A 24,646-nucleotide genomic window follows, 5' to 3' on the forward strand; every position below is an offset into this window, starting at 1 on the left:
ATTGGTCTTTTTTTTTAGTTTTTAGTTTTTTACCTTTTTTTTAGTTTTTTTTTTAGTTATACCTCATGATTCTAATGATTGCCCTTGAGCTTTGTTGATGGTGATTGCTAATCGAACATTCCCTGTGTCCCCGTCGTCATTTATATATCCCCCTGTGCCCCCCGGCGTCCCCGTTGTAGTTGTGTCCCTGTGTCCCGGTCCTCATTTATATTCCCTGTGTCCCGGTCGTCATTTGTGTCCCGGTGTCCCGGTCTGTATATACATTCGTTTTTGAATTGGTATATGATGAAATAAATTTTTGTGTTTTTTCCCCTTTTTTCTTTTTAGTTTTTTTTTGGTTTTTACTTTTTTTTAGTTTTTTTCTTTTTAGTTTTTTTGTAGTTTTTACCTTTTTTTAGTTTTTTTAGTTTTTTTTTTACTTATATCCTGGTCGTCATTTATGTTCCCTGTGTCCCGGTCGTCATTTGTGTCCCGGTGCTTTGTTGATGGTGATTGCAAATCGAACATTCCTTGTGTCCCGGTCGCTTTCTCTTTGAGTGTCCCGGTCGTCATTTATATTCCCTATGTCCCGGTGTCCCGGTCGTCATTTGTGTCCCGATGTCCCGGTCTGTAATTTCGTCAGTCGACAAACATGACGTCAGTCGACACACAAACATGACGTCACTTGACACACACACACACAGACAACTTATCTATCTATATATATAAAACTAAGTTGTCTGTGTGTGTGTGGGTCTGTCGGGTGACGTCATGATTTTCGTCGAGAATAGTTTTCGTCTTTGATAACTTGTTGAGTAGCTAAGATCTGAACATCTACATCTGCGTATGAGTCGCTTGGCTGGCTCCACAGTGGATTCCTGCCGTCTGATAATACGGGATCAGAAAGGTCGATGCTCTTTTATTGGATTGGTGGGGTGGTTTATTACAATACAACTGGTGTTCTTAATTGGTCAGTACAGCGTAGGTAAGGCGACCCTTGTAAACATGAAAAGAATTTTCTTGTTCGAATCTAATGGTAAATCCATTACAGTTTTATTGCGTCTATGCATTTTACGCAGCCTAGGTCCAGTGTACGAGAGTGTAGCCACGATTTTGTTCCTCTTATTAAGGGGAATATTTCTCCACGCGCGGCCATAAGATAAATCCGGTTTTTAGTATAGCTAAAGGTTACCCGTTTCGGTTGAACCTGCAGGGTATCCCCCCTAGCTGCACCGAGTGTAGCAGCCTGAGGTACCTTGAGTACCACACTGAGGAGCATAAGTACCACAGTCTTGGGTAATATCGTCTCAGGGAGATCCGAATGGGGGTGGGGGGGGTTTCTCCAAGTTCAAATATATAAATATCATCAAACTTAGTCTTACCCATCAAAACTTACGAGCCTGAGAAAATTTGCCTTATTTTAGAAACTAGGGAGAAACACCCCATAAAGTCATATAATCTTAACGAGAATCACACCATTAGATTCAGCGTATCCTACAACCCTGCTGTAGAAGTTTCAAGCTCCTATCTACAAAAACGTGGAATTTTGTATTTTTTGCCAGAAGACAGATTAAGGATGCGTGTTTATTTACTTTTTTTCTCGGGGCTAACTTATCCACTGGGTGGTCCTAGAATATCTAGGAGTCTAGGAATAAAAGTCGAATAATAAAGCTCATTCGAACAGAAATTGAAAGTTGTTGTGTCCTTTTTAAGTCTCCCAAAAAATTGGAGGGAAACTAGGTTTTCTCCCACGCTCATTTTTTCTCAAAGTCACCTGATCAAAATTATGTGATAGCCAGTTTGTTCAGCATAGTCGAAAAAGCTAATAAATATGTCTTTGAGGATGGCTTAAACCCCCACAGTCTGGGGAGAAGGGCTGAAAGTTATGAACTTTGCACATTGTTTACTAATAGTATTAGTCATAGGGAATTATACAGACAATTTTAGGAGAGACTCTTTAGGGGGGGGGGAGTTAGTTGGTTACGTTGGAGGATCTTTCCATTGCGGAATGTTTAATGGGGGTTTTTAATGAGGGAAGGGAATTTTCTATGAAAGGGGTGCTGGATTTCCTGGCATTATTATAAAAAATATCAGAAACCAAATAAAAAAACAAGTTTTTTTCAACTGAAAGTAAGGAGCAACATTAAAACTAAAAATAATATGAGGGGGCCCACCCCCTCGTCAATACTTTGCTCTTTACGCTAAAGTTCAGATTTTGCTCCAATTCTCAAAGAATGACCCCTGAATCACAAAGGCCGTTTAATTAGAATAAATAGTTCTTTTGAAATTAATAAAAAAAAAACTTTAGTGTAAAGAGTAAGGTACTGACGAGGGGGTGAACCTCCTCATATACGTAATAACTTCTATTTGTTTTAAGTTTTAATAAAACTTAATAAGTTTTAAGCTTACTTTCAGTTGAAAAAACATGTTTTTCATTTAATTTTAGTCTTCAAAGTCGCGAACGGTATAGCTTATTTCATGTTAGGATTTGAGTATTACTGTTGCCCCCTCCAAACCTCCTACGTGGAAATACTTGGTTTTGGCAGAAAACAGGTGATTTTAAAACTTTGTGTAAAACGTCGGTTGATTTTACCCCTAAGCCTTTTTGACATTTCTTGATATGGCGTTATTTGGCTGAAGTTAATTTAAGGTTTGAAGGAGGGTTGTTTAAATTTGGACTAAGTTTTAAGTTTTGAAGTTTTTGTATATCAAACAGTTCGTGGTAACGAACTGTAGTACGGAGCGACCCGGATCAATAGTAACTGAAACTCTAAATAATGAAAGTCACACCATCAGATTCAGCATATCAGAAAACCCTACTGTAGAAGTTTCAAGCTCCTATCTGCAAAAATGTGGAATTTTGTATTTTTTGCCGAAAGACAGATCACAGATGCGTGTTTATTTTTTTTTCAGGGGTGATCGTATCGACCCAGTGGTCCTAGACTGTCGCGAGAGGGCAGGGCTCATTCTAACGGAAATTAGAAGTTCTAGTGCCCTTTTTAAGTGACCAAAAAATGGAGGGCACATAGACCCCCTCCCACGCTCATGTTTTCCCCAAAGTCACTGGATCAAAATTTTGAGATAACCATTCTCTTCAGCCTAGTCAAAAACCTAATAACCATGTCTTTGGGGACGACTTAATCCCCCACAGTCCCCGGGGGAGAGGCTGCAAATTACAAACATTTACCACTGTTTACATGTAGTAATGAATATTATGAAGTGTACAGACGTTTTCAGGAAAACTTCTTCGCGTTGGGGTGGAGGTAGGACGGGGGGGGGGGTACGTGGGAGGATCTTTCCATGGTCGAATTTATCACAAGGGAAGAGAATTTCCATAAAAGGGGTGCAGAATTTTCTAGCGTAATTTAAAAAAAATGAGAAATAAATAATTTTCTTTCCAATTGGAAGTAATGAGCAGCATAAAACTTAAAACGAACATAAAATATTACGTATATAATGGGGCTCGTCTCCTCCACAGTACCTTGCTCTTTACGCTAAAGTACTTTTACTAATTTCAACTATTTACTCCGCGACATTTGTGATTCAGCGGTCATTCTTAAAGATTTGGGACAAAATTCAAGCTTTAGTGTGAAGAGCGAGGTATTGACGAGGGGGCAAACCCCCTCATGTACGTAATAAAAATAAACAAATATAGAAGTTCGTTAAGTAAGTTAATTCGTAAGGTACGTATGTTTATTACTAACGAAAACATTCGTAAAAAAAAATCTAGTTGCATATTTAAGTAACCAAAACTTGGAGGGCAACTAGGCCTCCTCCCCACCCCTTCTTTAAATCATCTGATCAAAACTATGAAAAAGCCATTTAGCAAAAAAAAATAATATGCAAATTTCGTTTTAATTATACATGTGCAGTGAGCCAAAATCAAGATATGCAGCAATTCAAAAACGTTCAGAAATTAAATAAAAAAAAAGTTTTTTAACTGCAAGTAAGGAGCAACATTAAAACTTAAAACGAACAGAATTATTCCGTATATGAAAGGGGTTGTCCCCTCCTCAACGCCTCACTCTTTACGCTAAAGTTTGACTCTTTCTTACAACTCTACTTTTTAAAACCATAAAAAAATTTAGCGTAAAGAGCGAGGCGTTGAGGAGGGGACAACCCCTTTCATATGCGGAATAACTTCTGTTCGTTTTAAGTTTTAATGTCGCTCCTTACTTGCAGTTAAAAAAAACTTGTTTTTTTATTTAATGTATTTTAAAGAATTTATTATGTATACTTTACATTAATATAATTTTTATATTTAAAACAACTCCCTGAGGATACCATGAAATCCAGCGTTTTATTTTTTCAGTTTAAGTTCTAACCCATATATATAAAACCTGCCGACTTAGCCTGTCGATAAAAATAATTTAAAAACATGGATAAAATGATGGCAAACATAAAAATATGATTAATTGAGAATTTTTGCATATGTTAAAGCATGAATGCTGTTATTTTTTTCTGTAGTTTTGTATGCATTCTAGAGTAAAAAGTTTCCTCGTCATTTGTAACTTATTATTATTCGCTTTATTTTTGTTTATTATTTATTTTTATTTTTTTATTTTTCACTCTATTTCACTTTATTTGTAACTTTTACTTTCCACTTGATAATTATAAGTAGTGCTTTCAAATTACGAAATGTAGGGGAAGGTTTTCAAAAAGTAGTTTTTCAAATTCTAGGGGGTGCGAATTGGTGATTTTCTTTACCAGTTTTTTAATAGAAACATACAAAGAAAGATATTTTTCAATGAAAAACCTCCTAAAAAGGCACTTTTTCAAATGTACGGGGGTCTATATTTAGTTCAAGTTAACAAATTTCCTTAGAATTTTAACTTAACTATTGCCAAATTATTTTGAGTCTATCTTAAGATATTATCAGTGATTTTTAAAGATGGTTATTTTGCGTGGAAATTCTTATGTTTCTGCTTCATATAAGAAAACATATTAATAAAGTGCGGACTTTAAGGCTAATTCTAAACCCGAAATCAATCTTGTTAGATTGTTCTAATAAGGTTTTTTGTTTTTTTTTTATTAACGAATCAGCAGTATTGCTAGCTCAGTTATGAAGTTGACCCCCACCGAATTAAAATTTGTGTTCTAATCTCAGTTGGGGAAGCATTTGCCATGTAATGGCATAACTATGCTTTTGGTTATGCCAATGGTATCAAAGCAGGTAAGGCAATACAGACACACTGGAAGTTGCTCTAGAACAGATCAGGGGGTAATATAAAATATAAAGTTCAAGTAGGGGGATTGTCTTTGAAAATGAAAATGAAAAGTTTGTTTACATTGTTGGAGTATAATAAATTAGATTATGGATTAAATAAAACAAATCACAATTTTTTTATATTCTTTTTTGTGTGACATTTTTACGAGTCGGATAAAAAATTGAGAGGGGGGGGGGGCAAACCTGATAAACCCCACCCCCTGGATTTGAGTTTGCCTATAAGTGTGACGCTAAAATCTGGGGAAAACCTGCATGATTCAGACATTTTGGCTTTTTCACCTCTTTTAATTAATTTTTTTTGTACATCTGGACCAGATTTTATTCCTACTAAGATAGTTAAATCTATTCTTGCTTCAATAGTTGTGCCTCTAACAAAACTTGTTAATCTTTCATTTAAATGGGGTGTTGTTCTGGATGCTCTCAAGCGTGCTTGAATTATTGTTCTGTATAAAGGTGGACAAAGAAATGATCGAGCAAATTATCGACCAATTCTATAAGTATTAATTAAAATCTTCGAAAAGGCTATACGTTCTCCGCTATACGGTCTCCTTACTTTTCCAAAATCTAAAAATTTCTTCATGATTTTCAGTTTGGTTTCCAAATGAAGCACTCCACTGAACATGCCTCTATGACCCTTTTGAATTTTATACATTCTGCCTTAGATTCGGGATTAATTCCGACTGCTATGTTCCTGGATATTTGTAAGGCATTCGATTCCTTAATCCATAGTGCCAACTATAGTTCGTCATCTTCTGGTGTCCTTGTTTGTTTTGCTGATGATAGCATACTTGGCACTACGGGAAACTGCGAATCAGAGCTTCGATCAAATTTTGAGAGAATATTTTTTTTGGGTTGATGCTTATTATCTTACCCTAAATTTTTGTTCAATTTTCTGATATTTTCCTATATTTCCCAGAATTATCCCCAGTTATCAGAAATTCGTCAGCGAAATGTGATAATTCGTAGATCTAAAAATCGATATATTCATTTTTTGGACATTCTTGTTGATGAAAACTTGTCTTACAAACGCCACATTGATTTGATTAAAATGAAGATATGCAGGAGTCTCGGTATTTTAAGGAAACTTAAACATATTTTCCCTGGATCAATTTTGGAAATCCTTTTTCACTGCTTGAACCAATCTTGCGTTTCTTACTGTCCGATAGTATGGATGTCAACCTTTCCTTCATTGTTAAAACCGATATCTAAGGTTTACAATGAAGCTAGAAACCTCATTAAGGGAACTAATCGTTCAGGAGTTATCCTATTACTTGATCTCGAGTCACTGAATAGTCTTTCGCGTGCATGTTTTACTTTTTCTCAGTTTCATGGTGACCTCCCCTATCCCCTAAGTATTCCGCCATCTTTCACCTATGAACAGAATAATTATAACCTTCGCAGTACCAAAAATCATATTCAAGCACCTTTTGCTCCTTGAGTAAGGTCAGATTTTAATACTTTTATTGCGAGTCATATTGTGTGGAACAAGTTGCACGATTTTTTTTTAATTCGAATTATTTTAATTATTTTTTCTATCTATTTTATATATATATCTATCTATATATATAAAAATAAGTTGTCTGTCTGTGGATGGATGGGTCAGGTGACGTCACCTGAAAAAACTGGATCAGGTGACGTCAAAACTGAAAAAACTAAAAAAGGCAAAAACTACAAAAAAACTAAAAACTAATAAAAAAAATAAAAAAGCTAAAAAACTAAAAAAACTAAAAAAAGGCAAAAACTACAAAAAAAACTAAAAACTAATAAAAAAGCTAAAAAACTAAAAAAACTAAAAAAAGGCAAAAACTACAAAAAAAACTAGAAACTAATAAAAAAAAATAAAAAAGCTAAAAAACTAAAAAAACTAAAAAAACTAAAAAAAAGATAAAAAACTAAAAAAACTAAAAACTAAAAAAAAAGGAAAAAACTGAAAAATAAGCTAAAATAAAGGTAAAAACCAATAAAAAACTAAAAAAAAAACTGAAAAAACTAAAAAAAGGCAAAAACTACAAAAAAAAACTAAAAACTAATAAAAAAAGTAAAAAAGCTAAAAAACTAAAAAAAACTAAAAAAACTAAAAAAAGGTAAAAAACTAAAAAAAATAAAAAATAAAAAAAAACTAAAAAAAAGGAAAAAACTGAAAAATAAGCTAAAATAAAGGTAAAAACCAATAAAAAACTAAAAAGAAAAAAAGGAAAAAACTAAAAAAAATTTTCATCTAAAAAACTAAAAAAAACTAAAAAAGGTAAAAACTAAAAGAACTAAAAAAGAAAAAAATAAATGACGAAACTCAAAGAGAAAGCGACCAGGACAAAAGGAATGTTCGATTAGCAATCAACAAAGCACCGGGACACAGGGAGTATAAATGACGACCAGGGCATAAGTAAAAAAAAAAAACTATCTATATATATAAAAATAAGTTGTCTGTGGATCTGTGGATCGTGGATCAGGTGACGTCACCTGAAAAAACTGGATCAGGTGACGTCAAAACTGAAAAAACTAAAAAAAGGCAAAAACTACAAAAAAAACTAAAAACTAATAAAAAAAAATACACCGGGATACAAATGACGACCGGGACACAGGGAATATAAATGACGACCGGGACACAGGGACACAACTACAACGGGGACACCGGGGGAAACAGGGGGATGTAAATGACGACCGGGACACCGGGACAGGGAATGGTCGATTAGCAATCACCATCAACAAAGCTCAAGGGCAATCATTAGAATCATGAGGTATAGATCTGAATACAGATTGTTTTCCCATGGACCATTATATGTTGCATGTTCAAGAGTCGGTAAACCTGACAATCTATTTATATGCAAAGACAATGGGACAGCAAAGAATGTTGTATAAGTTTTACGTAGTTAAAACCATATATATATATATATATATATATATATATATATATATATATATATATATATATATATATATCTATAGACAATGGGACAGCAAAGAATGTTGTATAAGTTTTACGTAGTTAAAACCATATATATATATATATATATATATATATATATATATATATATATATATATATATATATATATATATATATATATATATATCTATATTCACAGGTGGGACATAGGGACACAACTACAATGGCGCGTAACTATTATGGCGCGTAAAGACTTACGCGCGCGGGGGGGCTTGGGGGGGGCGCGAAGCGCCCCCACCAACTAGGTGTTGGGGTGGCGCGAAGCGCCACCCCAACAGCTAGTATATATATATATATATATATATATATATATATATATATATATATATATATATATATATATATATATATATATATATATATATATATAAAATACATGAAAAACCAAGTCACTCAACTACACTTTCTAATCAAAAAAGAATCAAAGAGCAACTTTGATTGCTCTTTGATAGAATCAAAGAGCAATTGCTCTTTGATTCTCATTGAAGTAACTCGCATAGCTGCTTTTCCCTACGTGGATAAGTAGCGACAATTGTATTTATTATATTTGGTGGTGGTTTTTATTTGTTTTTAGATTAGTTTTCTTTTAATTTTCTATCTTGTGCTGAAGACGCCTTGTTTTATACAGGCGAAATATCCGCGTTGTTTTAGTCTTTTAATTCTACTTGCCGTCGTCTCGTTTGAAGTTTTCTTTTTTTAGAGTTTTATCTCTCTTGATTGTTTATTGTCATGTCTGGCCAGTTCGGCTTAAGAACTTTCATAAAATACATATAAACAGACATATAAAATACATCTTATTTCATTGGAGTCTATTTAATCTACTAATTTACTTAATTTAATCCGTTCAATCTATTTAGTTTTGTTTTATTTATATTTTCTTTTCTTCTGCTTTTTGCTCTTCTCTCTGTGAGTAAGTGATTATTTTATCTTCTTTTTTTTGTGTTGTTTTCTTCTCTGAGTACGTGACTCTTTTGTCTTCCCCCTTCTTGACAGGCCAAAGAGCATTTGGGGGAATAGTAAAATATAATATTGTATGCGTATTTCATAAAGAATAAATCCTATCTATGCGTAAAAAACGGTGAATTTTATGACTTAAAGATCTTTCACCTGGGGCTTAGGGGGGGGGGGTCATTTTATATCCATTCATAGTTATTGGACCTTTCTACTATGATGATCAAAATGGCTATCTTAATATTTTGATCGGATAACTCTGGAAAAAAAGGGGCAGGGCGGGGGCCAGGCTGTCATCCAATCTTTTTGGTCACTTAAAAAGAGCCCTAGAACTTTTAATTTCCGTTTAAATGAACCCTCTCACGATATTCTAAGACCCATTTGGTCGATACGAACACACCTGGGAAAAAAAACAACAACAAACAAACAAATAAACACGTATCCGTGATCCTTCTTTCTGATACGTTGTATCTGATGGTGTGATTTTCATTAAGATTTCAATACTTTTAGGGGGTGTTTCCCCCTTTTTTCAAAAATCAGGCAAATTTACTCAGACTCGTAGTCATTTAGAGGTAAGACTAAACTTAATGAAACTTATGTATTTAAAATCAGCATAATAAGCCAATTCTTTTGATATATCTATTGGTATTCAAATCCTGTTATTCATAGTTTCGGTTACTATTGGGCCGGATCGCTCCTTACTTACAGTTCTTTACAACGAACTGTTTGATTGTATGGGTGTTATAAGGCAATATTTGACTAATTAGTTCTAAAATTGGCTAATAACAGAAGATGTTTGTTGATGTATGCGATTTAACATTTTTCTAAGCATGACATTTCTGAAACGAAAATTATTATGAAACATACAAGGGAAAATTCTAGGAGATTGACCATCTTGGAAAGGGGCTAGGTTAAGAAAATGAAAAATACAGGGATTGATCTTGATCAGTGCATTCCAGAAAAAGAATTTAAACTAATCACTTTAGATGGTATTGACCTTTAAAGTTCTTTGTCTTATATAAGGGAAATCTTGCATAATAGATCTTCTGCTAATAAAGTACAAGAAAAGTATTATCAGATTCACAATTTTTCTCAATGCCAATTTATGAAGTTTACAAGAACTGCAAAGACATTTTCAGATATGGCTTAAAACTCTACTCAAGTAATACAAATTGTATTTTCAAAACTGAATACACAGAAAAAGAAACTGAAAATTAAACTATGTTGTCTTGTCAACTTAAATCAGAAGAGGGTTGACATAGTAGCTTGTCAATACATTCCCGGCTCTGGGTTTAGGATCTGGATTCATTACTGAAAGTTTCATTTTCCTAACCCCTTTCGGAGATAACTAAAAGTAGCTTCTTTAGAATTTTACCATCATAAGGCTAATTTATTTAATTGGTAAAATTAGGGTAGTAGTAAGTATATGATCTTTGTTCCTGAGAGAAAAATGGTTACGGAGCTTGAAAAAATGCCGTAACAAGTGTCGCAACATACAAGATGACGTTGACAGATATTTCTGTTCACGCTAGCGCCAGTTTCTATTCTTGTAAGTTAGCCAGGCTGTTTAGTGTAACCTAACATTTGTTTTTACTAATAGCGTTTCCAGCGGGAGAGGGGGCAAATTTGTGTGATTTTTGATAAAGAGGGAAAAGACACCCAACAAGTCAAAGAATCTTAATGAAAATCGCACCATCAGAATCGATGTATCAGAGAACCATACTGTATAGGTTTCAAGATCCCATCTGTAAAAATGTGGAATTTTTTACTTTTTACCAAAAGAAAGATCACGGATGAGCGTTTATTCTGTTTTTCTCCCAAGGATGTTTGTATCGAACCAATGGTCCTAGAAGATCCAGAAAAGGCTCATTGGAACGAAAATTAAAAGTTCTTGGGCTTCTTTTTTATGTACTTTGCGGATCACATCGCGTCTCCAAAATGACAATGGTTTAATCGTTGGGCTGTATACATCGGTTGGACAGTGACTTTAAAGAATTGTCAAATGTGTTCATAGGATGTACCCTCACGGATTGATTCGTAGGATTATACAGAGATGTTTCTTCAGTGTTCTTGCCTTTATGAACCGGCTTCGGACAATCAGTGCAAGATGTTGCCGTGGCAAGCGGTGGCAGAAGGAAAAAAGGATGTTCATTTGCTTGTTAAAGACATGTTCGTTTGTGTATCATTAATTAAATTTTTTGCTTGTTTGTTCAGTTAAACTGCGTGGTATGCAGGAGTCGACTGCTGTGGCTACTCTTCCACCTTCTGTAGTCGATGGCCACGCCATTTGTCGAAGAGTGTATGAAGTTGCAAATGTCTCTCCTATTCCTTCTTCGGATCCTTTAGTATTCAGGTAAGTAATTAATATTAGGTCTTTTGTTTCCTAAATAAAGGGAAAATCATTGCTAGTCAAGCCAATTACGACCAACTTAGGCTCCAATACATCTTTTCTGGGAGGGAAGCAGGATAAAAAATAGCTTGAAATGGCAATAGGATTAATTTTATAAAATATCACAAATCACTTCTTTTTACTACGTAACATGCCTTAGTGTTGATTAGACTCTCTGAAGTTGGAGGATATGAGTTTAAGTTATTTTGTGATAATGATGATAAGTATTTTATCTGGAAGTGCCTGGAGATTATGTCTTAGCTTTTCTAAATAATCAAACGATGATCAATGTGGCAAAATTAATCTTAAAACGAAGAAGATGAAATTTTGATTCGTTTATTGTGGGATAGGATAATTTCAAATGGAATAACTTTAAACTATTTCTTCCAAAAACATGAACATGATCGTAGTTTGTAGTTGTGCTTGCTTCTCAATTTAAAACATTGGCACGTGTTCTAAAACTAAAATACGGTTAAAACGGGACAAAATTCTGTTTCACTTCGTTTCCCAACAAAATGTGCCTGTTTTAGGAAACAGACAAGCTATTCTTTAAAAAGGAGTTAGGGCGATTGCATTTTTGTGTTGTTTTTCCCTTAGTTTCTTTTTTAGTCGAAAATAATTTGAGTTCATACTGGCTTGGTATGAGACATTGTATTGTCGAAACAAGGAAAACGCTAAGAAAAAGAAGGGTAATAAAATATAATATTGTCTATGTAAAATAATATAGAATAAAATACATAATGTAAAACAAAATATAATAAATACAAATATTTTGGTCGAAATCTTCTTTTAATTAAGGAAATAATTCAATAAAGGTCCATTAAGCTCTATAAAAGAGAGACCTTAGAAAAAACAATTAAAAAAAATTTAAGTGTCTCTTTAGTGTTTTTTAGTGTTTGAAATGCTCTGTTTGTTAAAATGTAGTGTTTGAATTACGAAAATTAAAGTTTTTATATTTACCTATGGCTGCTTATCTGTTTGCCCTCGCGTTGATTGTGTAAATCATTATTTTGATAACAAGGGTACAAAAAAAGAAGATTCCAGAACTTGGGACGAAGGTTTGGAAAAAAACAAGCATTCTCGTGAAGATGGCGTATTTGTCTTAGTATTATAGTATGTTAGACTTTTTTTAGGTGTCTTGCCTTTTGTGAATGCGCTGGGGGGAGAGGAGCTTTCCCCTTCACTGTCTGGGCTCTCTCATTTATTCAATGTTCACAATAGAAGGGCAGTAATTTCAATAGATAAGAAATGTTATTTGTGTTTTTTTTAAAGCAATATTAATTTTCGGGTGGATTTCATCAAAATTTTGTGTTGATAAAAAGCACAAAAAAGAGGGAGCAAAATAAAGGTTTAGAAAGTGGAGTTTTTCAGGCGAATGGAGTCAAATGTATTCGAATTACTTCAAAAAAAGTGCGATGATTACAATAGAGGGGTGAGGCTAGTAGGACGTCATTTAGTGTTTTGGATAAACATTAATCACTCTTGTGTTAGTAACGCTAAAGCGATGGGCTGGAAACCAACGTACAAAATGTTAGGGATTTTGGTAAAGATTTCAGAATGAGATTTTTATTTAGGTAAGCATCATTTTTGACAAATATTACACTATTTTAGGTTTTTCCTTACATTTTGCTTAGCGTGTCCGTAGGAGGTTTTTTTTTATTTATTCAAATAATCCTATTAGGAGGGCAATAACTGAAACAGAGAAGTAATGCTGCGTGTCATGGGATGCCCATTTGAATATCCAATAAATGCTCTACCCCCTTGTATGTATCTTTGCTTTTTCCCGTTTTCGTTGTTCTTTAACGGGATATGGTACCTAAAACTTATTGCTCGATTTTCAATCTATCTCTTGTCGGTAAATTGGACCGAGGACGAAACTTTAATAGTGATCTCGTCAGGAGACTTTGTTATCAAGATCAATCAAGAATCTGATTTATGTCTCTTGTCAAATTTGAAAAGTTGAATTTTCAAATGGGCAGGATTGTCTATGCGAATACATTACACCTTGATAGAAGGAAAAAAAGTAATGAGACGGAATCTTGATTGAACTGGTAATTTTATCAAACTAGTAAAGTTTTATACGCCGGGAGGATCTTCCGAGGGAATCAACGATGGGTGGGGAATATTAGCCAGAAACTGTAAATGTACAAACAACTGAAAAATCCTTGAAAGTCGAGTTCAAAAGTGATCTTTTTGGGCTCCGAGGTGGGCAATTATCTGGATACTATAAATACATCCTAACGTCAATAGACAAATTTTAATGACAAGGACCATTAAGAAATGTATATTTAGGCACACTATTGAGTAATTACATACATAAATATAAATTAATTCAGCTAGACACTAATCTAGCTAACCAGTAGTGGGGGCATAATTACTTAGGTATACAAATAGAGCTAGTAACCCCTCAATACAATAATACACCTGCATGTTACATAATAGGGAATGTTTTCTAAAAGACGCAGGTCTTTTGTTGCATGATAGAGTGTTTTTTCTGTGGTTGTTATGTAATAGTGTTTGTTTACTTAATAGAGTTTGCAAACTTTTGTTTGTTACGTAATTGAACATGTTAGAGTCCACTAGTCAAGAAGGGAAGTTTTTTAAGACTTCAAGTCTTTTTAAGACGTCTCAAGACATTCCAAGAAGTTTTCTAAGACATTTTTCATCAAGACGTTTTTCAAGACATTTTAATACATTTCAAGACGTGTTTTAAGACATTTTTCTTCAAGGTGTTTTTCAAGATTTCTTTGGTTGTTGTGTAAAATGGGAATGTTTACTTATGTTGAGGGTGACGCAATTTTGCATGTCTTGGTAGATCTATTGGGAATGAGGCAATATCGCATGAGCTGTTAGAGCTTAGGACCCGTGGGAAACCCCATCTGTAACTAAAGAGGGAACCCACATGGTTGTTACTTAATAGCATTGCACACGTGGGATGTTACATAATAGCGGCATACACGTTAGTGTTACGTAATGGTCATACACACGTGGGCTGCTACGTAATAACGATTCGTACGTGGCATGTTATATGATACTTTTAGGATATTCTTTCTCAGGATTTCATTTTATTTCACTACGTTTTTCTGGGTTTTTTTCTCAGGAACCTTTATATTCCAGAGATTTTTTGTCTGCATCGGGATTCTAAAGAGATTTCAAGGAATGAAGTGCTAGACTTCTGAGCCAAGAAACCCTTTCTATTATTATTATTCGGGGAATATTTTCTAACGGAAACGTTTCGATAATGTTATGGATTACATTTTCCGTATATCTGCAATAATTGACATGTAGAGGAGCCAGAAACTGGTTACATTTGATGTACACCTGCTTGTAAAGCAATGCATTAGAGGGTACTATCAGATAATATTGGGGATTTTTCTTCGTAATAGAGTCTTTTACTCTATTGAATGTGCTATCAGAGATGAAATAAAAGCAAGAGTATCATTATGGCTAGAACATGGTGTACCTTCACATGCGATCAAGAGTCTTTCTTTTCCTCTGAACTACACAGAATTTTACACTTATATTAGAGACAATCTTGAAGGAGTTTACCTTTGTACATAGGCTAAAAGATGCTTAAATTGCGTAAATGATTGCGTGTTGAAAATGTGACAAACGTAAGCAGACGTCTGTGTGCAAGCGTTACTACAACTATCACAGGTTTAGCAACAGGTACAATCCATGAACCCGATATTATCAACGATGGAACATATGACGAGACTGTTAAAAGTTGTTTATGGTCCCAAAAAGGAAATATGTGACCTCTCAAGAGAAGACATGATGAAGTATTTTACGGCATAGATTCAAGGCATTTATTTTTATGATGGTATTCCAGATACAATTATTTCAATAAAAATATTTTATTGTATTACTTTGTCACGTTTCTATTATTTTTAGGGTACGCTAAAAACTCCAACGCTTAGGGTGTTTGAAGTCATAACTGCAAGAAAAGTAATTTTCAGAGACAAATGTGCTCTTAACAGACTCATAGTGGAATCTTCTAGAGTCTAAAAAAAAGGTTTGGATTTTGGGTAAAAATGTAACTCATCTCTCTCTGACTTTTGTAAAAAAAAAACTTGCTAATCTATCTCAGACTCTAGTAGATCCCCCTATGAGCCGAGTAGAAGTACATTTGTCTCTGAAAATTCCTCTTCTTGCATCTCTGTTTTTTGAACAAACATTCTGAACGTTGGAGTTGTTAGCGTACCCTAAAAATGATGGAAACACGACCAAGTAACCATCTAAAATATTTTTATTGAAATACTTGTATTTGGAATATCATCATAACAATAAATGCTTTAAATCCTTCCCATAAAATACTTCATCATCTTTTCTCTTGAGATGTCACATATTTCTGTTTTGGGGTCAAACGCAATTTTTAATAACCTCATCATTTTTTCATCGTTGATAATTTCAGGCTCATGGATTGTACGTGTTGGTAAGCCCATGATGATGGCAGTAACGCTTGCTGGTGCTTTGGTTTTCATCAATTCATCATTATATTCCTTGGTGATATTGTCTGTCAAAGCCCTTTTATTTCACTTATGGTTTCATTGTCAATTACGACACTATTTGTACATAGATTACAATTTTGCAACATGGGTAAGATATGGGATTTTGTTGGTGGTGTAGTTCTGTCTTTATATTGGGTTCTTTCGAATGCTAATGCTAGGAAGATGGTCATAGGATCTATGAATGTGGAACATGTTACCAGCAACAGTAGCAAGAAGCTGGCCTTTGTCATCAAATAAACATCAATTAAAAGTCTTAGGTTCACATCCTCTTTGCGTGTTATCAAGTCTGGAGATCTCGCAGTTGCATATGCACCACTGCTAGTAATGTCGAGATTTTTGGTATTTTAATGGCATTTTACATCTTACTGTCATGGCAACACACGCATACATATTCAGTAATATCCCCATTAATGCTTGTTTCATAATTCAAATATTTCTCTTTGTCAGTATTCAATGCTGCGATAGCTTTATCATGAAGTCACGCTTTTTTGAAACATTGAACCATTCTAGAAACATTTGAAACACCTTCACCTTTTAAAACAAGATTTGAGTGTTTATCCTTGCAATGTACAAATGATACTGCTTGAAAACATACAATAAACTAACTATTGTCGACGACCACCCATACATTACCATTGGGTAGCCGTATTCAAAATCCTGGAATCAACGAAAAGTTGAGAATATCATAGGAGTGATAATATGTATCACAGGAATGCCATGGGCCAGCCCCATATTGCCACAGTGGGGTGAATCGCCATGGAACATCCCAGTCTAACAATGGAATGTTAAGTTTCCCGTGTTCAAATAATTTACAACTGTCATATTTATTTTGTAATGTTATTTTGTGGGTGAAAAAGTTGAAAAAGCCTTAGAAGTGATAATGTGCCTGAGAAGGTATCGTGGGGTTGGGAGATTGTGCCATGCTCGGCTCAATTTGCCAGGAATCATCAGAATAAACGTTATTAGGGATTTTTCATTTAGGTTCAAATGATTCATTCATGTGTAAACCGTTATTTTTGGAGGAAAACGTCCGAAAAATTCCATATTTGTGATAATGGTTGCCAGAAGGTTGTGTGTGCCATCTGTAGTTTGCTACGGTGACGTGAATTACCTTAGACTAACGCGTTCCATAGCTTAAAGTTATGGTGAGGGGCGTTTAAAGAATTTTTTGGCGGGGAGGGACTGAAGTCTAAAACCCTGTTAAAGAAACGAAGCATTTTCATTAAGAACTCCCTGTAATAGCTCTTAATATGGCTTAAATTTATCTCTAATAATAACTGTCCCCTTCTGGATCTGCTTGTTAGGGTGGGCTAGCCATGTATTACCAAGATGGCGTGAATATGCATAATTATGGCTCGAAGAAACGTTGCATTTTCATTTAAACCCTCCAGAAATAAACCGAATGCATAAATATGTCTCTACACGTCTGAGAGTTTCACTTTCCAAAATGTGATTTGTTAGTATCAAGATTTAAATTGATGGTATGTAACAGGCAGGTGCATTTACTAGAGCATTTGAAAGTAGGTATTTTCATTAAGACCTATTAGAAAAATCTTTTAATATTGCTTAAGTTTACCTCTAATAACAAACCTTTCCTCTGGAGTTGCTTGCCAGTGTGGGCTAGCCATGGTAGTGTGAGTATACATAGTCTTGGCTCAAAGAAACGTGGCATTTCCATGAAAACATCTCAGAAATAACCAAATGAAAAAATGTGTCGCCTTTTTCTTCGTTTAAGTGTTTCATTTTTCAAATGTGATTTTGATAGTATCAAAGTTTAAATCAAAGGAATGTAACAAGTAGGTGCATCTAATGGAGCAATAGAAACGAGGTATTTTCTATTGCTCCATTAAATTAATGGAGTTTAACAAGCAGGTGCATATAATAGAGCAATTGAAACGAAGTATTTTCATTAAGATCTCTCAGAAATAACTCTTAATATGGTTTAAAATTTTCTCAAATTACAACTCTCCCCTCTCTTCCTGCAATTGGTTGCTGGAACCCCCCTTTCTGTAATTCATGCTTGTTTTTTGCTTGCGTTTTATTATGTATCAGCTTTTTTCTGTGATTTTCTGATTCTTATATTTTTTATTAATAAAACTTGTATATGCAATAATGTGCGCCAGAAGGTATCGTGGGGCTGGCAGATTGTGCCACGCTGGGCTCAATTGCCAGGAATCATCAGAATAAATGTTATTGGGGATTTTTAATTAAGTTTTAAATGATTGGTTAATGTGTAAATTGATGTTTTTGGAGGATAATGTCCGAAAAATGCCATATTTGTGATAATGATTGCCAGAAGGTGTTGTGTGTCATTTGTAGTTTGCCACAGTGACGTGAATTGCCTTATACTAACGCGTTCCTCAGCTTAAAGTTATGGCAATGGGTGTTCGAAGAATGTTTTGGCGGAGGAGGTCTGAAACGTTTACACTCTGTCATAGAAACAAGGCATTTTGCATTAGGACCTCCCTAAAATATCTCTTAATATGGCTTAAATTTATCTCTAACAATAACTCTCCCCCCTCTTGATCTGCTTGTTAGGGTGGGATAGCTATATATTACCACGATGGCGTGAATATGCATAGTCATGGTTCAAAGAAACATGGCATTTTCATCAAACCTCACTGAAATAAACCAAATACAGAAAAGTGTCTCTTTTTCTTCGTTTGCGTGTTTCACTTTTCAAAATGTGATTTTTCTAGTGTCAAGATTTAAATTAATGGAATGTAACAGGCAGGCGCATTTATTACCGTAATTGAAAGGAGGCATTTTCATTAAAACCTATCAGAAATATCTCTTGATATGGCTTAAGTTTGCCTCTAATAACAACTCTCCCCTCTGGAGTTGCTTTCTAGGGTGGGCTAGCCATATTAGTGTGAATATACTTAGTCTTGGTTCAAAGAAACGTGGCACTTTCATTAAAATTTCTCAGAAATAATCAAATGGAAAAATGTGTTGCCTTTTTCTTCGTTTAAGTATTTCTTTTTCAAATGAGATTTTGATAGTATCAAAGTTTAAATCAAAGGAATTTAACAAGTAGGTGCATCTAATGGAGCAATAGAAACGAGGTATTTTCACTAAGAACTATCAGAAATAACTCTTAATATAGTTTTAATTTATCTCTAAATACAACCCTCCCCTCTCTTCCTGGAATTGGTTGCTTGACCCCCCCCCCTTTCTTTAATTCACGCTTGTTGTTTGCTTGCATTTTATCCTATGTCCCCTTTTTTCTGTGATTTCCTAATTTTTATAAATTGTTTATTAATAAAACTTCAATATGTAATCATTTGCGCAATATAAGCATTTTGTAACCTATGTGCATGTGTGTGCTTGTTCAAGATTGCCTCTCATATGAGTATAAAATTCTGTGTAGTGGAGAGGTAAAGAAAGTCTTTTGATTGCATATGAAGATGCACTATATTCTAGCCATGATTATACTCTCCTGTTTATTTCATCTCTGATAATAAATTCAAGTTCGAATAGAGTAAAGGACTCTATTACTAATAAATGCGCTAAGAACCATCCCCAATTTTATCTGATGATACCATCTAATGTATTACTTAACAAGCAGGTGCACATCAAATTTAACCAATTTCTAGTAATTGACTTTCTCACTTACATGTCTATTACTGCACATAAAAGGAGTATGTAATCCATAGCTTCATTGAAATGTTTCCTTTACGAAAGTATAAAAGTTCAAAATAGGCATGAAACCTTTTAATCGACAGTGAACAGATATAAAATTTTTGACTGGATATTTCGGACACATATACAGTGTTTATCATCAGCAGTAAAACTAAAAGACATCAATAAAAACACACAAAATTTATACCCGTAAAACTAGTTACATATAATTTGTTGCTCTTAATTTTTCAATCCAACAGCGGAAGCAAATCTCCTTGACCTTTCCTGTTCTGGTTCATTAGATTTATCTGACATATCAGGTGTACAGAGGTCAAAGTAATTTCGATTGTTTCCCTGAAAATTTGCTTTAAACCTTAGTCCCTAGAAATCAAAGGGACATTCACAAACAAAACAAAATGATTTGGATAATTAATAATATTTTCCGATAGAGCCGACGGGAAATATTCAGGCTTAGAATTTTGCTTTAAGGATGATGTCCATAAACTGAATTAATACAAATCCATCTGTATCTCTGTTTATGGAATTATTCCATAAACTACTCTGTTATGGAATTATAAACTCTGTTACGGAATTTATCCCTATTTTGAACAGTTATACTTTCGTCATGGAAAGGCAGTGTGGTCTTCGAAGTTATCAATGTTTCATTTAGAAAATGCCCCTCGAATAGTAATATTAGAAAGGGTTTCTTGGTTCATACGTCTAGCGCTCCATTTCGTTGAGGAGAAATCTTTTTCGAATCCTAATGTGGACAGACATCTTTTGGAATATAAAGGTTCCCCGAGAAAAAAAGAAAGAAGAGAAAATACACTGACACAAAAAAAATGAAAACCTGAAGAGAAAATTAGTTAAATTATTATGTAACATATTATGTAACACCTGTTTCTGCATCTTCGTTACGTAACAATCCGCATGTGCCCTGCCATTACGTAACACTCACGAGTGCGTCGGCATTACGTAACGCCCGCGTGTGGGCCGTCATTACGTATCACCCCACTTGTGCACCGCTATTACTTAACAACCACGTGTGTACCCTCGTCAGTTATAGACAGGGCTCCCCACGGGCCCTGAGCTCTAACAAGTCGTGCGAGATTATGTCATTCCTAATAAATCTACCAAGGCACGCAAGATTCCATCATATTCAATATAAGTAAACGTTCCCCTATTACATAGTAACCAAAGAAATCTTGGAAAATGTCTTAAAAACGTTTTAAAATATCTTGGAAAACACCTTGAATAAAAGTGTCTTAAAATTGTCGTTAAACATCTTGAAGAAAAATGTCTTAAAAGCGTCTTGAAACGTTTTGAAGAAAAATGTCTTGAAAAAGGTCTTGAAATATTTGAAACATTTTGAAAAACGTCTTGATGAAAATGTCTTTAAAGATGTCTTGAAATGTTTGAAACATATTGAAATACGTGTTGAATAAAAATGTCTTAAAAACGTCTTGGAATGTCTTGAAAGGCCTTGAAAAATGTTTTGAAGGAAAATTTCTCAAAGGAAACTCCTTAGCTTGGCTAGTGGACTCTAACACATCCTATTACGTAACAACCAAAAGAAAACAAAACCTATTATTTAGCAACAAGTAACAACCAATGAAAAAACACTACTATGTAACAAAACACCTGTATCTTTCTGAAAACATTCCCTATTATGATGCACTATACAGATGTACTATACCGTTACAGTTGTACTATAGTGTTGCGTAAGACCCAAGTGCGCTTAATAACGTCGTGAGGGGCTAGTAGCTTCAATCGTATACTCCCTATCTGCCCAGTTAAAGTAATTATGCCCCCGCTACTCTAGCCTAACCTGAATATGCGACGGCTTTATTTATTTGTCGACTCAACCAGGAATGGCTCACGGATGTTCCTATTACTTGGTCATCTTCCGTCCACAAGTTTATGTAACAAAGCTTCTACATAAAATCTATGGAGCTTTAGAAACATTTTCTGTTGCTGGAAATGTATTTCGTGGTTGATTTTTCCCGCATGGATATCTCCTTTGCCGAAGTAAACAACGGAAAAAGCCTAGGTCGAGGTCGCAAGATTTCAGCTGCATCTGAACTTGATTAAAATAATTATGGTTCCTCTTTATATTGACGCTGTTTTTATTATTGAGGAAAACACCTTTATTTCTCTTCTTTGGGTTCAGCCATGACACTCTTTCTAAGATTTTAAATGATTCGCCAAGAACAAGCTACCTTTTGTGTAAATTAGTTTGAAACATCTTTCCACAAAAGAAGTTTTTCAACGAAAAATAAAGAGCTACATTAAACCAAAGATGAGAGAAAATACAGTCAAATAATTTTTCAAGCGCAAAACTTCCTTAAACCACCATCTGTAATAAATGAAACCCAAACCGAACGGAAATTGCAATAAGTAACCAAATCAAATTGAAAAGAGCAGAAACTAAAAAAAAAAGTAAGTTTGACTCCCTCTGTGTCTTCTAAAGACCAATTTTCCGCATTATAATGAATTTGGTTTCTATACCCTTTTCTGACTCTTTTTGTTAGCAACCAAAATAATTTATATAGATATAAGGTAAATGACGAATTTTTTTCAGTCTGCGATTAACTCTACTGTGGAAAGCATGACTTAGTCGTAAAATAAATGTTCGCGTTTATTGAGTCTGTATTTTTCGATTTATGGATTCGATTCCCCAATGAAGTGGAATTGTCGGGTGGGCGGGAAGGGAGGGTTCGGGTTGTTAGTTGTCCACTCAATTTTTTTAAATGTTTTAAAAAGTACTGTATAATAAAAAGGACACACAATCCTTTACTTACTAAAGACATGTTCGTTTATATATCATTAATTTAATTTTTTATCTTCAAGGTTCATTACGGTACTCTCATTCCTTGTTTTATTCTGTTGTTCACTTTTTTTCAAATTAACTTTGTCAATTTGGTCAATTTTTAGCGCCCTTGTCAAATTGCCCCCCCCCCCCAAGATATGGTTAATGGTGCCAGTATCACATTACCATCCTCCAAGATTTCCCTCTAGATCTGCCCCTGGTCCCTCCCGTCTACTCGGTCAATATAGTTTGAATTTACTTCAGTTAAAAAAGTTTAATTTAACCCAGGATGAGTTTGCAAACATTTTCAGAATTGATTTTGTTTGGCATGGACGTGGGAACCCAGGCACAGTTCGAGAGGTTTGATTTAACCCACAATAGGTTAGCAAACATTTTCAGAATTGATTGGTTTGGCCTGGACGTGGGAACCCAGGCAGGATATCAGGAATGTTATCCCATTCCTAGGGATAAAGAATGCTAGAAAATTGGGTTTTTACGCTGCCAAGATGCTCCAGGCACTTATACATGCATAATAGTCTATAACATTGGCCTTTATACTTATTCAAAATTGAATAGGGATATTGCGACTATCGTACCGGTACCCCTATACATAAATTTTTGATAGATACTAATAATAGTGTGTTATTTATTCTTTTTTTTCCTTTTCAGGTTTGGGGGTCAAACGCTATCGTCAAAAACTCTTGTCTTGATAACATTGAAAACTGAAGCTCCAAAAGTAACTGTGATAGTAAATTGTGAAAAGATTATAATAGGTCAAATGCTAGCCAATCAGGTAAAAGAAGCTCTAGACAAACACTAAATTTCGTTGTTATTCCTGCAAGATTTTTTTATCGGGGTTTGGTGTTTGTAAGTTGTAACAGTGCTGCCAGATGATGTGGTTTAGGGCTTTTTTAGGTGGTTGCATATTGAATCCTTCTAATCCGTGACTTTTGTCAAAATGAATCATTTTGTAAAAAAATTACTTTCGATGTTTTTTGTCCGAAAATTGTTTTCTTGTGAATTCCTCGCGTTTGTGTCTGCGACATCATCTCCTAAACATTAGCTTTTCTATGGAGGTGTAACCGTGTAATTTGCTGTCCATAAATAATCCACCTACAAAAATGCTCCTGGCAGGCGAATGATATCAATCAAAATAAGGGCTTACTTTTCCTATAAAACGTCTTGGAAGGAGTTTTTGTGAAAAATTTGATTTGACGTTTAGTTACATGATATCATCAATGATATCAATCAACACAAAACTTAAGAATTTTAAATGATGTTGCTAGTCCTTTAAAACTTCCTTGAAGGGTATTAATTAAAAATTTGATTTGACGTTCAGCTACATCATATCATCAATGATATCAATCAATACAAGAATTAAGACTTTTTTATGCTGTTACTATTCCTGTAAAACTTCTTGGAGTGAGTTTTTATGAAAAAATTGATTTGACGTTCAGCTTCCGAATGACTTCAACCGATATCTGGCATAAAGCTTTTTTATTCCTACGATACTCCTTAGAAAAAGTATTTTTGTTATTGCCACCTGACTCACAATTTTGAATGTATTGATAACCGTAAGATCGTGCGGTTCTGCAGCTGGGATTTTTCTGCAGAGTATTTCTAATCCGCCATCTTGCTTCGTCTTTTTTTTCTCGATCTGATTGTTCCATTTCTACTTACTTAATTAGTTAATAACTTTTAAGTTACTTTACAGAATCTTTTGTTTACTCTCATTTATCCTATGATATGTATGGCGTGGTATTGGATTGTGTTGGATGTTTAAGAAACGAGGTTGTATATGAATAAAGTGGAACTACTGGAAATGTTTCCGTTTTTTGAATCAAATTTAGGTCACATAAGTTAGGTTATTGCAAAAATTAATTGTCATTTAAAGTAAGATAAGACTTATTACTTAAAAAAGGCAATCACCAGCCCAAATAAGCCGAATTTGCACTTTACTATCAATAAACAAAAAAGAGCTAAAAAAGTCACCTTCCCCTACCCAAAAATTTGTTATAGTAGGCATACACTATTGTCTGCAACAATTCATTGCTGACAGCCTTATTAAAATCTGAGTCCACTGCTTAATTTATGTTTGTTTGATGAATGTACATTGTTTATTTGTGTACTCTCTAATGTTTTGACTTTAGCTGAATAATCTCTGCTAAATAGTAACTTTTCTTTTTTATCGCTTGAAGAAAAATGTCCTATG

At 34.3% G+C, this 24,646-nt stretch overlaps 1 protein-coding gene across 2 annotated transcripts in view; it reads left to right on the forward strand.

Moving 5' to 3' along the window:
• The window catches only part of LOC136035206 (AP-3 complex subunit beta-2-like), a 105,189-nt gene extending 80,932 nt beyond the window's left edge, over window positions 1-24,257 (forward strand). Inside the window, exons 17-18 of one of the 2 annotated variants that reach the window (XM_065716812.1) lie at window positions 11,319-11,457; window positions 23,104-24,257. In XM_065716812.1, coding sequence (XP_065572884.1) covers window positions 11,319-11,457; window positions 23,104-23,254 — 290 coding nt within the window. In that variant the 3' untranslated portion in view covers window positions 23,255-24,257. The remainder of the gene's footprint in view (window positions 1-11,318; window positions 11,458-23,103) is intronic. The other variant, XM_065716813.1, reaches the window with a different exon arrangement.
• Window positions 24,258-24,646: the final 389 nt, after the last annotated feature.

The sequence above is a fragment of the Artemia franciscana genome, chromosome 14, assembly GCF_032884065.1.
Source record: "Artemia franciscana chromosome 14, ASM3288406v1, whole genome shotgun sequence".
Classification (NCBI taxonomy): Eukaryota; Metazoa; Arthropoda; class Branchiopoda; order Anostraca; family Artemiidae; genus Artemia; species Artemia franciscana.